General features: G+C 39.0%; 1 protein-coding gene across 8 annotated transcripts in view; it reads left to right on the top strand.

Annotated features, from left to right (window-relative positions):
- Positions 1–21,337, top strand: part of LOC105229179 (guanine nucleotide exchange factor DBS) — a 166,443-nt gene that overhangs the window by 53,944 nt on the left and 91,162 nt on the right. For 7 of the 8 annotated variants that reach the window (XM_049453840.1, XM_049453846.1, XM_049453843.1 and 4 more), the window contains exons 8-10: positions 426–654; positions 727–1,035; positions 1,100–1,309. In XM_049453840.1, coding sequence (XP_049309797.1) covers positions 426–654; positions 727–1,035; positions 1,100–1,309 — 748 coding nt within the window. The remainder of the gene's footprint in view (positions 1–425; positions 655–726; positions 1,036–1,099; positions 1,310–21,337) is intronic. The other variant, XM_049453841.1, reaches the window with a different exon arrangement.

The raw sequence follows: 21,337 nt of genomic DNA, 5'->3' as shown, positions 1-21,337 counted from the left end.
CCACCACCCTCAATTGGGCCTTCTTGAACACCCGCACGCACACGGCAAACACTTCAAAACAAACTTACCCACACCTAACCACCCACAAAAGAACACTCGTTACTCGTTACAACAACTTCAGCGAAACCACGCACCGCTTCATTAGTCTGTCATTGCGCTCATCAGCATATTGTATTCTCTTGTCTCTCTTTTTCACTCTATTCGCCACAAAACAAAAAACACACATTCTAACGCGTCTTCAATAAATCCGATTCTTCACGAAAAACTTACCGCAATTACAAAAACATCAAATGTGTAACATTGCATTTCAAAAACCAAAAACAAAAATAAATTATGATTTTCTTTCAAAAAAACACAATTTCGGTTCACATTTGCCGAAATTTTGCAATGCCACGCCTTCTTTGGCTTGGTGAACTCACAAGCAGAGCCAGTGCAGGGAACGCTAGCAATCGTCCACCTCATCAAATAATCTATCATCAACAATATAAATTCAAAAAACCACAACATTTTGATGATTGTCGCGATTATCGTAGACTCCTGGTGCAGCTGGAGGAGACCGAGCGACGCTTCGACGAATTCTGGCGCACACATCGGAATCGGCTGCAACAGTGCCTAGAGCTGCGGCGCTTCGAACAGGATTTCCGCGAGCTGCAGGTAAGTTTTGCTTGAAAACCCACGAACAGAGACCGACATTCATCTTCTCACTTTTCCAACCTTTCGTTGCAGACAATTTTCGACGCCCATCTGAAGTGCGTCGCCGAGATGACCGAGATCGGCGAGAGTGTTGAACGTGTTGACACCCTAATGGCCGACACGAAGCACTATCAGGAGCTTAGTCGTGTGGATATCGAACGTGCCGGTGAGGTTATCAGCGCCGGACAGCAATTGCTCGGCGTACGCGGCGTTTATCCGTGGGAGATCGTGCAGCCGAAGTGTGACGAATTGCAGCGAGTGTGCGATATAATATCGGAGCGTTTGGTCAAGCGTCTGGAGATACTTAGCAAGAATCGCGAACTCATGGAGAGAGTAGAAAAGGCAAGAAATTATATTAAAATATTTTATTGTGAAGAAAAAATAATATTTTTTAATGTTTACTTAGGCTAATCAATGGTGTGCCAATGGCGTTGAGCTGTTAGCTTCGCAGCGCATAGAGAAATGTTCGGCATCGCCGGAAATTGCCGAACAAAGTTTACAAGAAATACAAGCTTTCATCGCATCGGCGGCGGAATTTAAATTATCTAGTCCAAGCGAATTTAAAAAGATTTTTCTGGAGAGTACAACACCCGAAACCAAAGCACTTGTATCGCAAGTAAGTACAAATATTGAAAGGAATATAGCATTAGAATGACTATGCTTACTCAAATGAGAAAAGAGGTTGAAGAAATAACGGTATTTTCCTTATACATATATTCTTCGCTAAAGGCTATATATGTATATAAATATTAGTTTAAGGTAAAAGAAAACATTCGACGCTTTCCATTTCATCAATTTCAAATTTTACGAAAAACGTTGGCTACATTTGGGAGCTAAATACAAAGTAAATAATTAAGTTCCGCTTTTAGATAAAAAAAATCCAGCAAAACTTTTTAAAATGCATTTTATTTATGAAAATCATAAATTATTTAAATAATATCATTGTTTTTTATAAAAAAAATAATTGGAAATATTTTTTTTTTTAATTTCAATAATTTTTTGCCACCCTCACAACAAACGAAGCTTGCAAATACATGTATGTAGCTGCTATTAGTTAACCCACATAAAAGTCGCAGTTCTTATATACCCATTTACATATGTAAATACATATCAATGCAGTATGTGCATATGTTGCATACAAAGCCTTATGTAAGCATTGTTGTATTATCAGCATAAATTTTATTCAGTGCAATTGTTCTGAGGATTAACTGCAAATCACAAAATGTATGGTATATCTACATGCAAGTATTTACTATGTATAGATGAACTTCCATTTTTTATCGTAAAATTATGATTCATACATATATACTTCCACATTACAGTCTACCACTTATGCAAAAAGTTATTTTATGTTGTGAATGCGGCATATAAAATGTTTCAGGGGAAGCCCAAATACCACATGAAATTTTAAACTCTCGAATTGCCTGATAATACGATAAAAACAACAAAACTATAACACTGAAAGTGGTGTCAACGCGCCACATGCTAGCAAAAAGAGTAACAATTGTGATTAAATATTTATTAAAGAAAATATTCAAGGTTGAAATTTACATATAATATAAATCGTTATAAATTCTCTTGAAATTTTAAAAATATAATATGTAGTATATATTATTAATATTTATTATAAAATTTCTGATGGTATATTTGGTGTAAGCGGTGTCTACGCCAATTAAGAGGAAGAAGATATTTGTTGATAATTCTTTATCTGCTTACACACATTTTTCCAGAAATAAAAATAAATATTTTTGAAAAAAGAGGCATTCACATAATATTTAAATTTTAATTAAAAGAACGTAAATGTATTTATTATTAAACATTTTTTTTGGATCCACCCTAATATGTTGAGTTGCTCTTGCACATGCATTTAATATTTTCCAACTTACTACTTATGTATGAGTTCAAAAATTATCAATGCTAATGTGCAATGCTGACTCTTCAAGTACAGTAGGGATAGCTAAAATGCTACAGTGTGTCAAAAAAAGAAAAGTTCCAAAGTGACTTAATACTAGTCAAGTGGGAATTGACAAAATAATAGAAAATTTCATGTGACCTTAAAAAATATTAATTGAACTACTTACGGCTTCAACTATTTCAAAAAAAAAATAATAACTATTCATACGAGTATACTATTCAAAAGTCAAAGAGATACATTTAAAGAAACTAAAAATATTACAAGATATCCAATTGATTTGAATTTATGTTCGCAGAAACTTAATTTTTTTAGCTTTTGAGAAAGAAAGCTAATCCTTACCTCTAAATGAGAACGCAGAATATGGAAGAGATATTTGATAGAACCATTGAACTGCCTGCTAAATCATAGTCGCTCTCAAATATTAAGCCTAACCCACCGTGGTCTGAAAGTTTAAAGTGTTATTAATGTAAAAAAGTATTAATATTGAAGGGAAAGAGTTTATGTAGCAGTTTTAAGAAGAACTTCCCCTTAAATCTCTGAAATCATACTGTCCTTCCAACATATAAGGTTACCTTCAATTATTTTCACGAATGGATCGATGTTAAAAGTTAGAATAAGGGTTGGAGTCTTTTATCGGGAGTTCTCCATTAATTCTAAGTTGAGGATACCAGACCATTGTAAAGTCTTTCAATCGGAGATGGCTGCCATCAAGGTAGCAGTAGATCTACTACTCCGAAGTGTATCTTCCTTCAGAGAGGTGTTCATTCACTTCAATAGCAGAGCAGCTGTAATGGCTTTGACCTCGGTGACTGTGAACACAATACTAGTCAAGGATTAAACCTCATTAGCACTAGCTACCAGCTTCTACCATCTTAGACTAATATTGGTCGCAACTGAATAGCCGGAAACTACAAAGCTAATGAGTTTGCTAAGAAGAGCACGTTTCCCCAATTTCATCCGATTGGAAGCGCGTAGGTTTTTCGATGTCTTTTTGGGTTAGCTGTTAGCTCAGCAAGAGTTGAGTAAACTCCGAACTGATCTCACCACAATTTTAGTGTTCCACACGCTCTTTCCTAAAGGCAGAAGATAGACTGAGATTTAAATACCCCGTTAGACATTTCGCTGGTGAACGTAGAGAAGTTGCTGGGATCAAAACGAGTCGTCAATCTGTGGGGATATGGTGATCTTCTTTTATGAGGTTATGGGACACATAAGAGACAGATATCTGTCCAAGTGAGGTCCATCGATTTTACATCAAACCAAATCTAACTTAACCTTCAATTAGAAATTTGTAGCTCCTTCCTAGGCATTTACTTTCACAACACTCAATGAAAGGGTACGCTTTAAAAATATGTAACAATAAAATTTTTAACTTCAAATTATATCTGAAGATTAAATTTAAAACTTTATTCAGTAAAATTAGTCAGCTGTAGTGTTAGTGTTGTAGTGTAACTTGGGGAGTGTTTTCGTTGGACTCTAAACTATACTACATACTATCATCATTATACCTTGATCTACGAACGAGCTCAGTCTCAGTTTTAGAGATATCGTTCTAAAATACTGCACACGTCTTTTCCTCCTCAGGAAGCTGCTCTTTTGTCGGAAACGTCGATACCGGACCCTTAGAGCATATAGCTCCCACACAAACTAACCATCAAAATCAAGATCTTTTATGAAAAACTTTTTTATTTTACAAGATATATACGTGAAATTTGGCATGGATTATTTTCTAAGATTATGCTGAAGTTAACACTTTTTGCTTGTTTTGGTTTTCATTTATCGAAAAACATTGATTTCAAACAACAGTTAGGTGAAAAAACTTATAGTTTGTATCCTTCCTAATCATGCTACCATCGGCTTTGAAATACTCATGTCCATTCTAGCACTCCCATATATCATCGCAACACTGTAGCACCACGTCTATTTGCCCTGTGCGTTAGCAATGCATTGTGAATCACGGTCCCACAAGTTACTGATATACTTCCACATACAATTGTAAATCTGTTTTGCTTGATTGTAAGCGCGCTGAGCGCTCCGTGGCGCACACAAAGCAAATCAAACGCTTAGTTTTCGCACATACGCCGTTTCAAAGGGCGACTAAGTGGTTCAGCTTCTATTTTTTCTGTGCAAAATTGTTGTTTTTGCTGCCGAATTATGTTTTTTAATGTTTATCGTTTTATTTTTAAATGTTTCTCGTATCGCCATCGTGCCGATTATTATTACTGCTAAGATGTGTGAGGCATTACAATAACAAATTCCAGCACAGCGAAGTTCATTTGCATGAATTTTCGTTAGAATCGCGTCGGCAATTCGCACCAAAACGCAAAATTATTGCCATAATAGTAATACTAAAAGACAACAACAACAATAGTAACAACAAAAACAACAAATGTCCGTCATCGCGAGCGATGTGTGCTTTTTCAGGCGCTGGTCCAGTTCGTCTATGGCAATGGCCGGCCGCGCAGCGCGATTGTGTAACAGTGCGACGACGGGTTCCGATGAAAATAATTCCAACAATGATACGACCGCTAATCACAATAACAACACTAATAAATGCAGTGCTTGTGGCAATAATATTTGCAATAATGAGGCGCATGAAGAAAGCATGCAGGAAAGCATACGCGATTACAACAAAAGCAACAACAGCGAGGCGGCCGCCGAGACGTTGTCAGTGAGTAATGCAGCGCGGCGGCGCTCAAATGCCGTTTTTGTTTCATTTTAATTTTTTGCATTTTATTTTTCCTCATTTTACCTGCAACATGTTGCTTGTCTAACACATTTGGACATCCTTGCCATAAGTGATTAAACAGTGCAAAAATTAAGCATTTTTTTAACTCTTACACAAGTGTTTGCAACGCACACACGCCCAAGCAAATCAAAAAATCCGAATAATCGTCAAAAGTGTTAACTGTGATTGCCGCAACATGCCAGCAACATTTGCGCCGTTACACTTAAGCGACTGAGCGACCGAAATTCTGCTGTCGTCGAACACTTAACCCATATTTGGCGCCCAAATGCACGCCTCTGCGGCGTTAGCTGTTAAATGTGGCATGTTGCAGCATGTGTTGCATGAAATTGCAGGCGTTTGCATAAATACTTGTATATATGTATATAGTGTATGTGTGTATGTGTGTGAGACTAAAAAAACGGTTATTTCCTTCAACGCCAATTCACCTACCTTGGCTGGCCTTTAATGGTGGCCGTCAATTGTGGCTGTGCATGCGCATGCGCAATACCTGCTCGGCCAGTTTGGCGCCCACAAAGTGTGCATGTTGTTCTTGTTGTTGTGGCGGCGTTTAAGCTCGATGCGCGCAAGTTGCAATTAACACAATCGGACGTTGAAATAGCGCAGCAGCGGCATAAATCAGTTGAATGAGTGGTTGTTGTTATCATTGCAATGGTTGTATTGCCTGTTATTATTGTTATATTTGCTGCAATGATTGTTGTTTAGTTGTATTGCCAGTTGTTGTATTTGTTGTAATGTTTGTTGTTATGCTTGTATTTTCAGTTATTATTGTTGCATATGTTTGTTGTTGTTCTTGTATTGGCTACTATTATTGTTATATGCTCTCTTACTATTGTTGTATTTGGTTATTGTCATCGTTGTAATGCTTGTTATTGTTGTTTTTTGTCTAATTGGCGCGTGTTTGCTTTGGCAATGTTAAATGTTGCACATCTTGTTGCAGCGTCATCGGCTAACTTGTTTTTTTGTTCACTATTGTAACCAGTTTTTGTTGTTTTTGCTTTTCTGTCAACACTTGTACATATCTTTGAACGGCTACTGAACTCCGCATAATCAGTGATTTTGTTTTGATTGCACATTTTCAAATCGCAGAGATTTCCTGTAAGGATTGTTGCTTACCACAGACCGCAGTATGAATGTATATGTGTATCTACTAGTTTATGAGGACCACAATTGCTACTTATCGACAGCTTGACTGATTTAATATACTCAGCAGCATCAGCAACGGCTTTAATTGCCTGAGCAATAATAACAAAAGCCATAACAAAGCAGTAAGAGCAGGTTGAAATCGCGCAGAACCGCATTCTAGACACGAGACAATCTTAGAATTTATTATCTCATTCATATGTTGGCCGCGGCTACGTCTCAGATGATCGGTTCAGTCTATTTTCGGTGACTCATTCGAGAATTTCTTTCACGCTTGATGTTTTTTCTCCAAGGCCTGAATCGAAGCGGAATTGTCCGCAGAGACTTTAGACTGTACATATCCCCACAGGAAAAAGCCTAACGGTAAGATATCACACGATCTTAGTGACCAATCGCTGGATAGAACGGAATGATGGAATTCATTTGGCTAAGCTCAAGAGAAATAGTATTCCTTTAGGTTATCTGCGTTTGATGGGAGTTTTAAAAAACTCTGTGGCCTCGCTATCAATACCTCCTAAGTGAATCATACCGTGGATGTTTATGGCGTAGGCTTTTCAATGCGAGACAGATGCAACATAGGTGCTCGATTGTTTCCTTAGTTCTGCTCTCGACGTTTCCTGCAGTCTTCACGATCTGTGAGCCCCATCCTCTGGGCGTGTGTAGCCACTAGACAGTGATCTGTTAGTATTCCCATCATGGTCCTACAGTCTCTTTTGTCAACTGTCAATAGGAATTTTGTGTACTTCCGATCGACCGATATGCAGTTTTGCAACCAGATAGGTCGTTCCATTGGGTTTCGATTTTCTTTACCATTCTTCGCAATCTCGTCCACTATTTCACTGCCCTCGATACGTCTGCGGCCTGGTTCCCAGTAGAAGCGAAACTTCTGGCTTATGTGCGATACGAGATTACTGCCTTGATTGCTGCTTGGATGTTGACTTTGCAATTGCCTGCAGGTGCATTAGAGGCCAGCTCCGCGACTCTCGCATTACCATAAAACTTTAGCTTGAAATATACTTCAGTGGTCTGGCAACTTAATAATTTTCTTATGCCTAACACCAGACAGTATATTCCCGCACCAATTTCATCGTCCAATTTCGAGCCATCTATATTTCTATATTTACTTTAAACCTTCTTTCCCAGTTCGAAAGTAGAATCATATAGTCGAAGGTTCTATATGTAAATTCTTCTGCAGTCAGTAGTCGTCTCGCCGATTTTGATGCGGAGTTTTTAGCAAAGAGGTCTATAGGCTTAGTACCAGTTCAAGAACCGCCGTTCGAGTTGTTCTTAAAGCTCCCAGCACAGGGCAGCGAGCCTCTTAACCCTTTTCATTGGCTGCCGGTAGGTGGATTTCCGTACCGCCTGTCCATCATACTACTGCATAGACATACATATAATATTTTTACGGTCTCCGACACATTACTCTGGATGTTACTATGAATTTGGGTCTGCATGATAGAAACGTATCCAGATTTTTATTCGGCCAAAAGCTATCAACTCATCACGATTACTGAAAAGTAATCTGTAGCACGCTCCAGTCTTATTTTGTCCTTTACTATTATTTCACCCGAACGTTAAGTGATCCATATTACGCACCAAACCATAGTACCCTTCGCCACCTATCGTACTTTTGTATAAAAATAACTGCCAACAATAAATATTTTTACGAGCCTTATGCAATAACGAGTAGTTGCAACTGTTAGTCGCCACGCTCCTGGAATTTTATCTTGATTCTTTGAATGCTTTGCTTTCCAAGCGATTCTTTATTATTATGTCTGTATCTATAGAGATGTGTCTATATGGCGCTGCATTCCTTACTTTCTGATTAAGCGTTGCCACTGTGACTAACGGTTACATAACTGCTATCGAATTACACAAACAAGTTCTTGCGATCAGCGTATGAAAATATGTGAGAACACTTATTTTTACAACAACGACATACAAATTACTACGATTGTACGTAATCACGTTCACTTGAAGACGGCTAATTGAGCACAATCCAAGAAAAAACACTAAATGCCATTGCCATATTTAGAATGGTTTGAATTGAGATTGTCAATAAAAAATATTCTTACCTATGTATATATGTACATAAGTATATGAAGCGATGTATACTGCGGAGTGGAACTGGGAGCACCGTTGTCTTCTTGTGGTTTGCTATGTATTGGACTGTTGGGCGGCAGACCAGCTCAGCAGGCGTTACTGGTAAGCTGTGCAGTCGCAAGGTCCTTTTGGCTCGGCGTCAATCGGAAAAGGTCTAGGGAGCTATTCGCTCTTAACAAGGTTCAACTTTCAATGGTTGTTGGAATCCTTACATTTTTCGAATGCCAACTGCATCAGCTGTTAGGAAGAAGATGATTTAGAACCAACTCAACACTTCCTACTGGAATGCTTGTCTTTTGCCAGATTAAGGCAAAAACACCTCGCCAACTGACCTAACCTGTATACATGGATATGCATATGGTGTACTATATATAGTTCTTAAAGTATTGAGAATCATTTACAATTCTTCTTTTCCATTGTAAATATTCTCCGAACCTTTGTCGTCGAAGTCACAGCGGATATTAATAAAATAAGTGGTTTTTAAATAAGAAATCCGGTTGAAAATAAGTCTATTCGGAACAATGGAATAAAATCTTCGGAAATTCCTATTCTCTTTCCTATCCTCTACTTCATTTGCGACAATATTTCTCCCACTCCAACTGCAACATGTTGCAACAACATACTTCAATGTTGCATAACACAGTGTTGCTTGTCGAACATGTTGCATGTCGTTACGTTGCAATATTATTATAAATGTGGCCATAACTTTTTGAACGTGACATTTCATTGCATAAATTCTAAATACTTTGTCAGGCCGCGCACACTTGAGCTGACCTCGCCACGGTCGATGGACACAACACAAAGCGGCCACCAAGTCGACAAACGGCAAGCACACAGCATTGGAACCAGCCATCCATATCCACCAACTCTACAATTACCACTAAAGCAAAGCGCCAAACAAACCGGCCTCGTGCCATGACAGTATCGGTTCAAATCAGTTATAAGTTAAACTTGAAAGAGTCTTGCATTCCATTGCCACCACCACGTTGCCTGGCCACAGTTTGTTGCAGAACAGGATTTTATTGCAACATAAGAAGTTGCAACGACGCTGTGTTGACGTGCAGAATTCTAAGTAAATACATGAAACCTGAAATTACCGGTCGGATTACACAATTTCAATTTGCAAACTGCTCTCTTTGAACAGAACAAGCGTTGAGGTTGAGGTTACGTGGACATCTAGTACATATGTATATTCATGCATGGAATTATGGTAACAATTGCCATTATCTGCTGGTGATCGGTATCTTTTGGTCGATCATGATTTCTTTGTACTTTTTTTGTACACAATTGTAACAGTTATTTCGACAATTAATTATCCGAATACATATAAATAAAGGAGCCGTTGATATCCTAACCTCACAGAACTGAAAAGCACATAGATCAAAACAAAACAAATTGGTTCCAATTGATCGTTCGGAAGCGACACCTTTTCCACCTTGGTCGGGTTCGAGGCCGATACAAAACCTCTGCCGTGCTGTAGGTCCAACACTCGACCGCAGAGCGACTCCTCACTGAATTGATTTTTCAATTCCAGGTGCTTTTAGGTTGAAACCACAGCAACCGTGATGTCCCCAAAGGTGCAAACCTAATAAACAAATTGGCACGAACTGTAAGGGCTAACTTCTCCCCTTGGTTGCCTAATGTATTTCTAAAAAACTTTGAAAAAGTTATGACAAGCAACTTGTTTAAATATCTGGTTGTAGCGGAATCGCCAGTTTTAGGTACCACAAAGGACAGGAGTTCTAAGCTGGCCAAATGAGATCCGTGATAGCAATAGCCTCTTATCTTAACCTAACCTAATACAACATTATAGTTTTACCCGATATTTAGAAAAACTAAGTAAAGAGTGATCTATGTATTTCGAGGTTTCCTATTTTTTTTTAAAGAAAAAACACAGAAACTTCAAATTTTAAGGGTATGTTTATTATCATTCGAAAGAACATTCTTCGACATTTATTTTTTGAAGACTATCTCTTTCTAATGTTGGCCGCGGCTACGCCTCAGATGGTCCATCCGTTGAGACCAATTTTCAATTAGTCGTTCAAGCATTTCGACTATTAACTGGCGATTGACATGCGTGTTGTTTTGCACCGAGGCCTCAATCTAAGCGGCATTGTCCGCACCGATTTTAGACTTTACATATCTCCACAGGAAAAAGTCTAACGTTGTCATATCATACGATCTTGGTAGCCAATCAACCAGCCCAAAACATGAAATTATCTGCTCATCGAAGTGTTCTCTCAATAAATCCAATGACTGTTGCGATGTGTGGAAAGTGGCACCGTCTTATTGAAACAAAGTGTCGCCGAGGTTTCGAGCTTCAATTTCAGGCCTCAAATAGTCGATTATTATGGCGGAATAACAGTCACCATTGATGGTTACCTTCTTACTGTCATTATTTTTGCAGAAATATGGACCGATGATTCCACCGGCTCACAAACTACACCAAACCAATGTTTTTTTTTTCGATAAAATGGCAGCTCTTGAATCGCTTTATATTCTAAAAGTAATTTCGGTCCTTTTGAAAGACTTTTTCTATTATATAATAGTTTTGTGGCCGCATTTACTCGTCTCCATTTAGTGCCTCTATACCATACCCTCCATCCCCCACTTATTCTTTGACCACTCATTCAAATGGCTAAACTATTTGACTGGCTTGAAATGGGTCACCAAGCGGATTCGTTGCAGCTCTCGGCAGCACTAATCGAAATGTGTTTATGTATATTCTTACACATCTTTCATAAAGCATATATTTTGTTGCAACTATAAATATATTTACATACCATTCTCCCATTGGAAAAACTTCTCTTCTATTAAAACCGCCAACAATTGCTGCATTCCGTGATTCTTCCATGCATACATACTATACATACATATATGTATTTGTATGTCCAAATGTATATAGAAATTGTATAGGCTCCTGTTGGATGTTGCAGAAATATTTGTTTGTCATAATTTGGTCAATGCAAACCACTTGATTAATGAAGCAACGCAGTTGACCCACTTGAAGCGAGAGAACAAGCTTCTGGTTCTGCAGTATATGTATGAAGACAAATATTTATATTTCTTACCTGACCTGTGCCAATGTACGAAATATACATTTTGAGCATTGCGGCCTAAAATGTATGTGAACAAGTTCGTGAGTGTCAACGCATGTTCTGCGAAATTGCACTGCGGGTCTGTCAACAATCGGTTTGTGAGGTCAAGTGAGGCCAACAATTCTTTACAATGTGTTAGAATGCACTTTTTCTAACCAGTTTTTCAATTTTAGAAGTTTTCCGATCAAATGGGGGTAAAATTGTATAAATAAAACGTGTTTATCAAATGTGTGGAGTGATACTGAAGGAATGCTAGGGCAGTGACTTATCAGATTGCATACAAGCCGATTACGATTACTAAGCTAATTATTGCCGTTGTGTCGGATAGGCCTGTGCTCACTTTGGCTTTTGCCTGGTAGTGGATGTGGATCAAACTTCGATGTAGTTCCGACGTTCAGATCAAATAAAGTCTTCTGTTTCGGCGGGCGAAGAGGGCTCTGGTGTGTACCAGTTCATTCACGTTTCTTCGATATTCATAGAAACAGCTTCGTATTGATCTCACGTTTGCGCTTTCTAACCGGAGTGTGACAACGCGGAACTTCGTGGTGGAATATAACCCTGACCATCTTTTTAGATGCCTATTATGTCAAATATCTCGCTTACCTTCAATTAGGCATCTGCCAATAGATCTGAGATCGTTAACCTTGTTTCCTCTATCGCATCCGTTTTCAGACCACCTGTGCATCTTTTTCTTCTTCTTTATCTTGAGATATATAGCCGAGTTTACAACAGCGTGCCTATCGTTCTTCCTTTTCGATATTTAGCGCCAATGGAAGATTCCAGCCAAGTCCTTTTCTTCTTCTCCACCTCGTCTTTCCAACGGAGTCGAGGCCTTTCCTTCCATCTGCTTCCCTCCGGGGCATACTGCGTCGAATACTCTCATAGCTAGAGTCTTTTCACTCCATTGACTACGGTATTCCCCGTTCTCTCGAAAACTCGTAACTTCGACTCGTCAGATGTTGTCATCGTCTATGCCTCTGCACTATATAGCAGTACTGGACATATAGTGTTAGGTCTTTGTTAGTCGAGAGAGCACTTTACTTCTCAATTTGCTACTAGGTCCAAAGTAGCACCTGTTGGCAAGAGTTATTCTGCGTTGAATTTCGAGACTCACGTTGTTGTTGATGTTAATGCTGGTTCCAGATAGAAGAAATTATCTACGATTTCAAAGTTTTGGCTGCCAACAATACCGTGGAAGCCAAGTCGCAAGTGCGACGACTGTTTGTTTGATGGCAGGAGATATTTCGTCTTGCTCTCGTTCGCCCATTTGTTTCGCTTCCCCATCCAAGCCGGAGAAATCTGAATTAAGGGCGCGGTAGTTAAGTCCGATGATATCAACATCAGCGACGTACGTCAGCAGCCCACCTGTGCATAGCTCCTCCGACAAGCGATCAAGTTGAAGCTCGTTGAATAAAATTTTGAGGCTGATCTTTTAAGATTTTTCTTCCAATTCGTTTACTTGAAAGTATAGCCATCTACGATATCTCCTCTTGCGATACGTGACACCATCGCTTAGCGAGTCTGAGTACTCATCGAACCGCCCTCGTATACATACGAGATTTCATAAAGTAGCAACATTTTTCAATATAATCTCGTAAATCTCCCAAACATCATTGCCACTGTCACTTCCTTAATACCGACGCTTACGACTTCACCTCCACTTGCCACAAAGTGCCGAAAAATCCCACAAACCTGAACGCACACACAAGCCGACATCGCATCACCACGCACCGTAAATCACATTGCGTGCAGCTGTGCGGCAATTTTCGCGCACAAAATCACCAACACCTCGAGATTTGCCGCCCGCTTACAGGTGCGGCGAATAAAGCCATGAAAATTTACTGCCGCTTTGTTGCAACACCTAATGTCTGCGCTCGTGCCAATTGTAGTTTTATTGTCGGTTTCACTTTTAACTGTCTACTCTGGCGGCTCTTTTTACCAGCTTTCTTCTCTTTCATTCTGTAAGCAGCGTGTTTATCTTTCCTTCGAGCCACAAAACAAATACCGTTAGTGGGCAAATAAATAAATTGCCGACTACTAAAATCTAAATCATGCATTGTCGGCCACAAAATTTACGGCATTTTAATGGTCGCTCGTGGTGAACGCGTTAATCACCATTTGATACTTGACTGGCTGCCTACGAGCTGCTGCAGCGCCACTGGAGTGGGTCTCTTGCTTGTCAGTGTGGTGTGTGGTTAGAAGTTCTGAAACAAAGAGTAATGAATGATTTGGATATACTATTGTTTTTTCTTGAATTGAGAAAGTTCTACGAGTGATTAAGTTGATTGTTATATTTTAGTCAGATTCTGGCAGTGAAAGTAAATAGCTTTACACTTCTGATATTAAGTTAATTTTACACTTTGGACGTATTTAATCGCCAACAGTTTTTTAACCATTTTATATGCGATGTAGTGTAATTGAAAGCAAATTTATGGTCTCATTACGATTTTCACTACATAATTGCAGACATTAACTAAAATCAGTTTTATTAGTAACAACTCAGTTTGAAGTTATGTCATGGGTCTATTGCTTGAAATGCGAAAAATGAGGCACTCCTTTCTCTTCTCAATCTGATCCTAATAGCCTCCGCATTAGAGAGTTTTATTTAATTGTAGTCATTTAGCTCCAGAGTAGAGTTTTAAGTAATTAATCCGAAGAAAAAAATTCATAAATTTTCCTCTAATTGTACTCAATTAAACTTATAATTGATCAATTAACAAATGAACAAATTTGCATCCAATTGACAAGAAATATCAACCAAGACCCGTGGAATGACTCAGTATTTCCTTACTGTACTCAATTAACATACAATGTACCATTTAACCAATTATATGTTACGGATAACTGGTAAGGTTTGGTGCATTTAAAGATCTGAAGAAAATACTTATTTAGTGATAAAGCCAAATGTCAAAGGGGTTAGGTCAAATGGTGAATCCAAATAAGGATATCACTTGAAGAGCGTATAACGCCAGCGTGGGACTTAGAACGTCTATAAAAACCTGGTCATAAAGACCCACGAAAATCGACAAAGCGCTGGAAATATCCAGTTTCCATCGCCCCTTCATCGATACAAGTTTCTTCTTCGTTGTTCAGCATTTGCAAGACTGAGCTTGAAACATCACGACAGTAATGTTTTCGGTGAACCAGGAAACAAAGCAGAAACTGACATTATAAATAAATTTGAATAAATTTGTGTTCGACTCATATTTAAAGTTTCCATCTCACCTTTTCTATAAAGCTATGGCAATTAGCATCAGACTGGCTTTTTAGTCATACAGCATGAATGCCTATTAGTTAATGATCAGTAAGCAATATGAACTTTGCTTAGGGCAAGAAGTTCGGTAAATCACCTAAGTTCTACTCTAGACCAGAGAATTTCGCAGTCGCACAGGAATCGGCCACCGACCAACGCCTGCTAAGAGAACGTGAGGTTCACAGGTCCAGAACTAGAGCACAAGATGGCAACGGAGATCCGACTCGCGCCCACTCCGATGTGAGCATTTCCGCTAAAACCAGGCATCCAAGCGAGCACAGGTTGCAAGCTTAACGGTAATATCGTCACTCTGCTATCGGAGTAAATGCTCACCACACTGAAAGAAGCTGCACTTGGGAGCTTTAAGTTTACTGATACCTGAATGGCAACCACTTCTGCTTGAAAACCACGACAGAAGATCGGTACCCTGCATCTAAGTTGGTGTGGCTCGACAAGAACCACTTTTTGTACGCGTTCAAGATTCTTAGCAAGTGTAGCCTTTCGAAAGTCCTCCACTAGACGAATACACCATAAAACATTACTGACTAGATACAGTTTCTATCATGGATAGGCCCCAGATACTTTACCTTATCAACAGGTTGAAGACCCGAGGATATGTAAATACTTAGTCTTGCCTTAAATTCAGTTGCAAAGGTGCACCAGGAGAATGATTTAGAAGGCTTGGTAAGGCCGTTAACCAATATTGTCTTTGATGGAGGACATTGGATTCTCTTATTATAAGCATTCTTTCAAGACATATTTTAAGAATAGGAACACATCTTGCATACTTTTACGAGTATGTACCTCTTCCATAAAACATCTGTGTCTACCGAACAGTGCGACGAGTGCAAGAAAAATCCACTTCTTGGTTCAAACGAATAAATTTCTCTTTTCCATGTCCAAAAATCCCAGGCACTAATGGCACATTTTCGTTTTCACTAAAAAGCATTACACGCCAATCTTCCCATCACACATCCTGCCACAGGTAAAATGCAAATGACGCTAACTTCAATTGTTGCAAAAAGTACACATTGAACACGCTCCGGAGTGTGGCACTTAATTTCACCGATAATACAGACAGAACCAGTAAGCATTAAGCCACTGAAGGCACAAAAAAAATCTGCAAAACAAACGACCACACGCCGTGTTCCAGCAGACCTCAGCCCGCTCCGAAATAAATCATAGAGGAAAACAGACGAAAAACACTTAACGTGAACGCCAACACGCTTGGGCAAAGGCCAAAGTGGCGCGCATCTTCCATTGCATGCGAATACTTACGAACTTGCAACGTGCGCTTGCATGCAACATGTCTGCCAGCACTCAGCCATCAGCGTCAGTTGCTAGCCGGTGGCAGAGTGATGCCAAAAGGTTCATCGCGATTTCCTGCTTAACGCAATGGCAACAACAACACTTTTTGGCAATTGCCAGCAGCTGTTGCACGCCCTCGCATGTGCTTGGCCTCGCCCACTGCCAACTGCCACCGACAATGTTTGCGTTTATTGAACCGTTGCGGCGTCAACAATGCTGTGTTGTTGCTGCTGCAAGTGCTTAACTCTTGTTGACATTGACAATGTGTCAACAACAGCCGGCGAATGGTGGCGCAGGAGCGGAGGTAAAGTGCCTAAAGCTCCGTTAGCTAAAATAATGACACCGCCGAAATTTATTGCTTTAATAATCGAAAACTTTGCCTCGCATACAGCCGGTAAGGCTTAGGTTTTTTTCGCAGTTAAGTTGTTGCACTTAACTGATAATGCCGTTGGCGATGTAACGACTTGTTGCTGCGACTGCTGAAGATGCGCCGAACCGGTCATGCGACACTGTTGCACTTCCGGTCGCATGTTGCGCATTACCAATGCACATCGTGCTTTAGTGATCGATTGAAAAATAATTTTTTCCATGAGAAGTTTTAAACAATTTGCGGGATAGGGTTGCCGAGCATTTAGTGGGTTGAAATGAAGTTGGCAGGAAAACGGCTAGGAAAGGTACCACATTTCAACGAATCGAATATGCGAGCATATTTTGAAATTAGAATAAGGTCTCAAATCTATATTGACCAAATCTCAAAACTTCCCACCTCTAAAGCTAAAAAAATAGGAATATCATTTTGATAATAACTTAAAGACAACAGTCCACAACTCATGAACTTATGAAGATGCCTCTTTCTTTAATAACTCTTATGACCTCATCCCAATTCTAAAACCTTATTTAGTACAGAAAACAATGGAGAATACTTTGTAAGCATCTGGGGTCCACACGGTATGATACACCGGAGGAGGTATCGATAGTGAGACCGCAGAATCTATTGAAATTAGCGTCAAGAGCAGAGATCCTAAAAGATAACTACTTCTCATGAATCTAGGAACTGAACTCCATCTGGTCCAAAGGACCAATCTGGTCTATACGTGACTTGTTTGCCTATCAGAATCTCTCTTTCTTATCTTCTTCTACTTATTGAGAAATTTTGAAAGGAATGCAAAATGTGTGAAATGCAAAAGGCACTTCTTTCATATTAATGGGACCTTCTTGTCATATCTTATTGACCTCTGGAGGCAAAGGAGCACAATATTCGTTTATTTTTTCATAATTTTTTTTTATATGCAGACTGCTTGAGTACTGCTTACACTGTTGCCTATTTTCGGGTAGCGCTCAGTCGTTTCATATGCAATAGTCATACAGAAGTGCTCCTTAAGTAATAATATAAGATCAGGTAAATTTTTACTTTAACACTTTTCCGCAAAAAACATATCTCAAATACTTTACGAGAATCTCTCTGAGCCGACAACCTTTTGCCAGATAAAACAGAGTAAACTTTCAGTTTCATAATCCTCTAAAATCTTGGTTCGAGTCATAATGCTTTCCACAGTAAGAATATGCCTGCCTCTTTAGGTACATATACTTAGAAGAAACTACAGATCTCTGACAGCAGCTAGCTTCTTTGTTCTGAAGAGAATTTTACATAGGCGACTAAGTAAAAATCTTTTCGTAAGATGTACAAGTTACTTTATACAATTCGATATACATGAAAATCCTAAACCTATCACCTTACAGGGTAGACAATGAACATTCTCGATATACTAGTACTTACCGTAGATAGATATATAGATTCAAAGTTTATATATTGTGTCCTCTCCTGTTATCACAACACTCCGTTTAAACAAGACAAATCAAAGAGGCCTAGTTAAACCCTGGCTTAATCGTAACCGGGGTAATGGATGAGAGAACACCTATCTTTTACCAGATTTATAACCCAAATGTTCGGACTCCTTCTTCTTGCGATTGCAGGGCAATCAAGGGGTACGTAGGTTGCCTTTTGTATTTCGGAATTTGAGGATAGATTCGGAGGATGACTCAACAAATCGATGTTTTAAGTGCTCAAAAATGCAGTTGTTTCAGTCTACACAGCGACTGTTTTGAGCTGTCCTGACAGTCCTTTTCCGGAAAAAATTCGGGCCCGTTGCGGTTACGTAGGCCCGACCGCCGTGGGAACTGTGTAAGAGCTCGCTTTGTCATTGTGAAGAGTGATCCGTCTTGATTTCTTGAAAGACAATAGGAAGAACAAATGGTTGTACATACATATACTACTACAATTTAGTGTTCTGCGTTGTTCGAAAGGTATGGTTGCGGCATGTATGTTGTATAAATTCATTATCTGGCTCGTTGTCATAGACTTGTTTCGAAGCATATTTTTTATTTCAACGTAAACAACTTTTTTTACAGTAAACACAGCGATTATGTAAATTCCACTTCGTGGTCGAGGAGAATATTACTGTAAACAACACAAATTACGCTCGTAAGTCAATATGTTCTGAGTATGCATACCATCAAAAATGTCAAGCCTTACGATAAAATTGTGAATTTCCACATTGCAACACTAATGTTGCCAAAAACTGCAATAAAAAAGTAAACCTACGTATATGATCTGGTATCTCTGCCCTTTGCTCTATGGACACAGATCCGTTGAGCAGTACTCCAATATGATGTTGTGATGACACTCTTGAGAAAATATTGTTAAACCTATAGTTGGTTTTAAGGAAATATAAAAGAGGTATACGAATTAATAATCCGGGAAAGTTACGCTATTCTCCTCAGAACTTCGCAGAGGATTTCTCGAAGTTCACGTTCTGTGTTAGCGATTTCTACTTGCAATATTTGGACGAACTTTTACTCAGATGTTCTCATCCTCTCATAGAAGAATCTCCGGATTCCAAATAATCCTTATTTTCTACACAAAGTTGGCAACCCTGACGACAGCCACAAAGTAATCAGTTATCATGAAAATTGTTTTTTTTTGAAATCTTAGCAGGCGATGAACCAGCGCACCTTGGAAATTTCGTAACAAGACGGCGCCTTGCAGCAAAACAAGATACAAAATCTGTCATTAACCGAATAATATGCCAAAATACAACAACAAACACTTGCAGCAAAAGATAACTGGCAATATCAGCAACATTGCAAGGATGCATATGCCACAATAGTAATAACAATAACAATGTTGCAATACAAAACAGATAATAAACAAATACGAAATCATAATAAATAACATCCTAAACAATTCGTGTATGTGTGTGTGCGGCATTGGCGAAGTGAAAGCGCTGCGTGACACGAAGCTAACACCAGGTTGCACTGCACCCACCACAGCCACAGCTGTTTGGGCAACCATTAGGTGGCCAGCAGCGAAAGTTCAAAGGCAACAAGTTGCATAAGTAATGTCAATGGCGGACGGACACTCGTGATATCGTGCCTGATGAGCAGCGCGCGTTTGGCGCAAAGAAAGTAACAAAACGTGTAATGAAATTTCAAAAGAAAATAATCAAAAAATTTCGTATAAATTGAGAAATTAAATAAAGAAGTATATTCATATTTATATGCGGTGGCATTGGAGAAGCGACGATTATGCAACCTATAAAGAAAGTACATAAATAGTATTTTAGTATCTGTACTTAATACACACTTTGTAGGCAGCATGTCGCATGTTGCATAACCATAAAGCATTATCAGCGCGGCGGGAAAATTTCTTCTCCCGCTTTAACATTTCGTCAGCATATTTTTGACTCGTTTAGTCCCGTAGTACACAGCTCATTGATGGGAAAATAAATTACCAGCGCTTTATTGCAAATCACTATATGAGAGGTGTATATGAATATGTATGCTTTATGATTTTTAGTAGTTGATGAATTTGTAATTTAATTACGAACCTATTAACATCAGCTCTTTATGAGCTTTAGATGTTGGGGTAATAAAGAGACACAGTGCCATTAACAACAATCGAACTTTTGCTGCTTTTACTATAGTCCATAAAAAGACATTTGTTAGTGAGTGCGGGTATCTTATGGCAGAAGGTCGTCTGATTATTTGGTCAATATTTCGTTATATAGTAATCTTTTCGGCAAAAATTTTATTTTTCGATATTCCCACTTTCTGTTTATGGATTCAATTTATGTTTTTTCCGCAATTTTTAGTATCTTTTCTAATGAAAAATCTCCTCATAAATATACAAATTAATATTGACTTCGATCGATCTTCTTCCGCTTACGCTGTCATAGATAAGTTTACAGCTCGTCAGTCTTCCTTTTCTCAGTTTGGCGCCAATTACAGATTCCAAGTGTAGTCAGGTTCTTCTCCACCTGAACTTTTCAACGGAGTGAAGGTTTTCCTCTCTGATATTAATACTGGTACCAAGATATACGAAATTATCTACGACTTCAAAGTTATCTCCTGTCGTCTTGCCCTCGTTTACTACCAGACCATTTGCTTCGCTTCCCTCGTTTGGAATCAAACGGCTCGAAGAGTCCTTCCCGTTAATCCGGAGCTTTTGGTATTGCTTAACGTCAATTTAAACACCCTTTTTCTTTTGCGAAGATACCAAATTCAGACCCAGCTGTATAAAGGCAGTTTCTTTTCATGCAGTCGTAAGCAGCTTTGAAATCTACGAAGAGGTGGTGAGTGTCGATCCTCTTTTCAAGGTTTGTGGCTGATATTTCCTCTTTTATTTTAAATAGCCATGCGCAACCGAAAACGTCCTTGCGTCCTTTCATGCCTTGGACTCGGTTTGGAAATTCCATCTGGTGGAGGAGGAGGTTTCGGCTTGTAGTTCCTATACGTAGAAGTTAAAAAGTAGCGAGAAAGGTACACCACCCTGCGAAACTCCCTGCCTTATTATTTTAAGATTATTATTTGAACCTCATAATAATACGACAGCTCAGATTATTCATGGTCTATCTCTTCAACCATGAAAGAGGTGTGTCTTCTAGCAGCGCTCTTGATTTACAGTGATTTACTGTGTTTGAAAAAACCAACGCTACTAGAATAGCGCTCTAACAAATAGCCTCAAGGGTTTTCCGTACTATGAGCTTAACGAGCGACAAGGCTTCTCAGGTTATCGGGCT

This window comes from Bactrocera dorsalis, chromosome 3 (assembly GCF_023373825.1).
Source record: "Bactrocera dorsalis isolate Fly_Bdor chromosome 3, ASM2337382v1, whole genome shotgun sequence".
NCBI classification, from domain to species: Eukaryota; Metazoa; Arthropoda; class Insecta; order Diptera; family Tephritidae; genus Bactrocera; species Bactrocera dorsalis.
The sequence above is the reverse complement of the archived record's forward strand: the minus strand, read 5'-3'. Positions and strand labels throughout refer to the sequence as shown.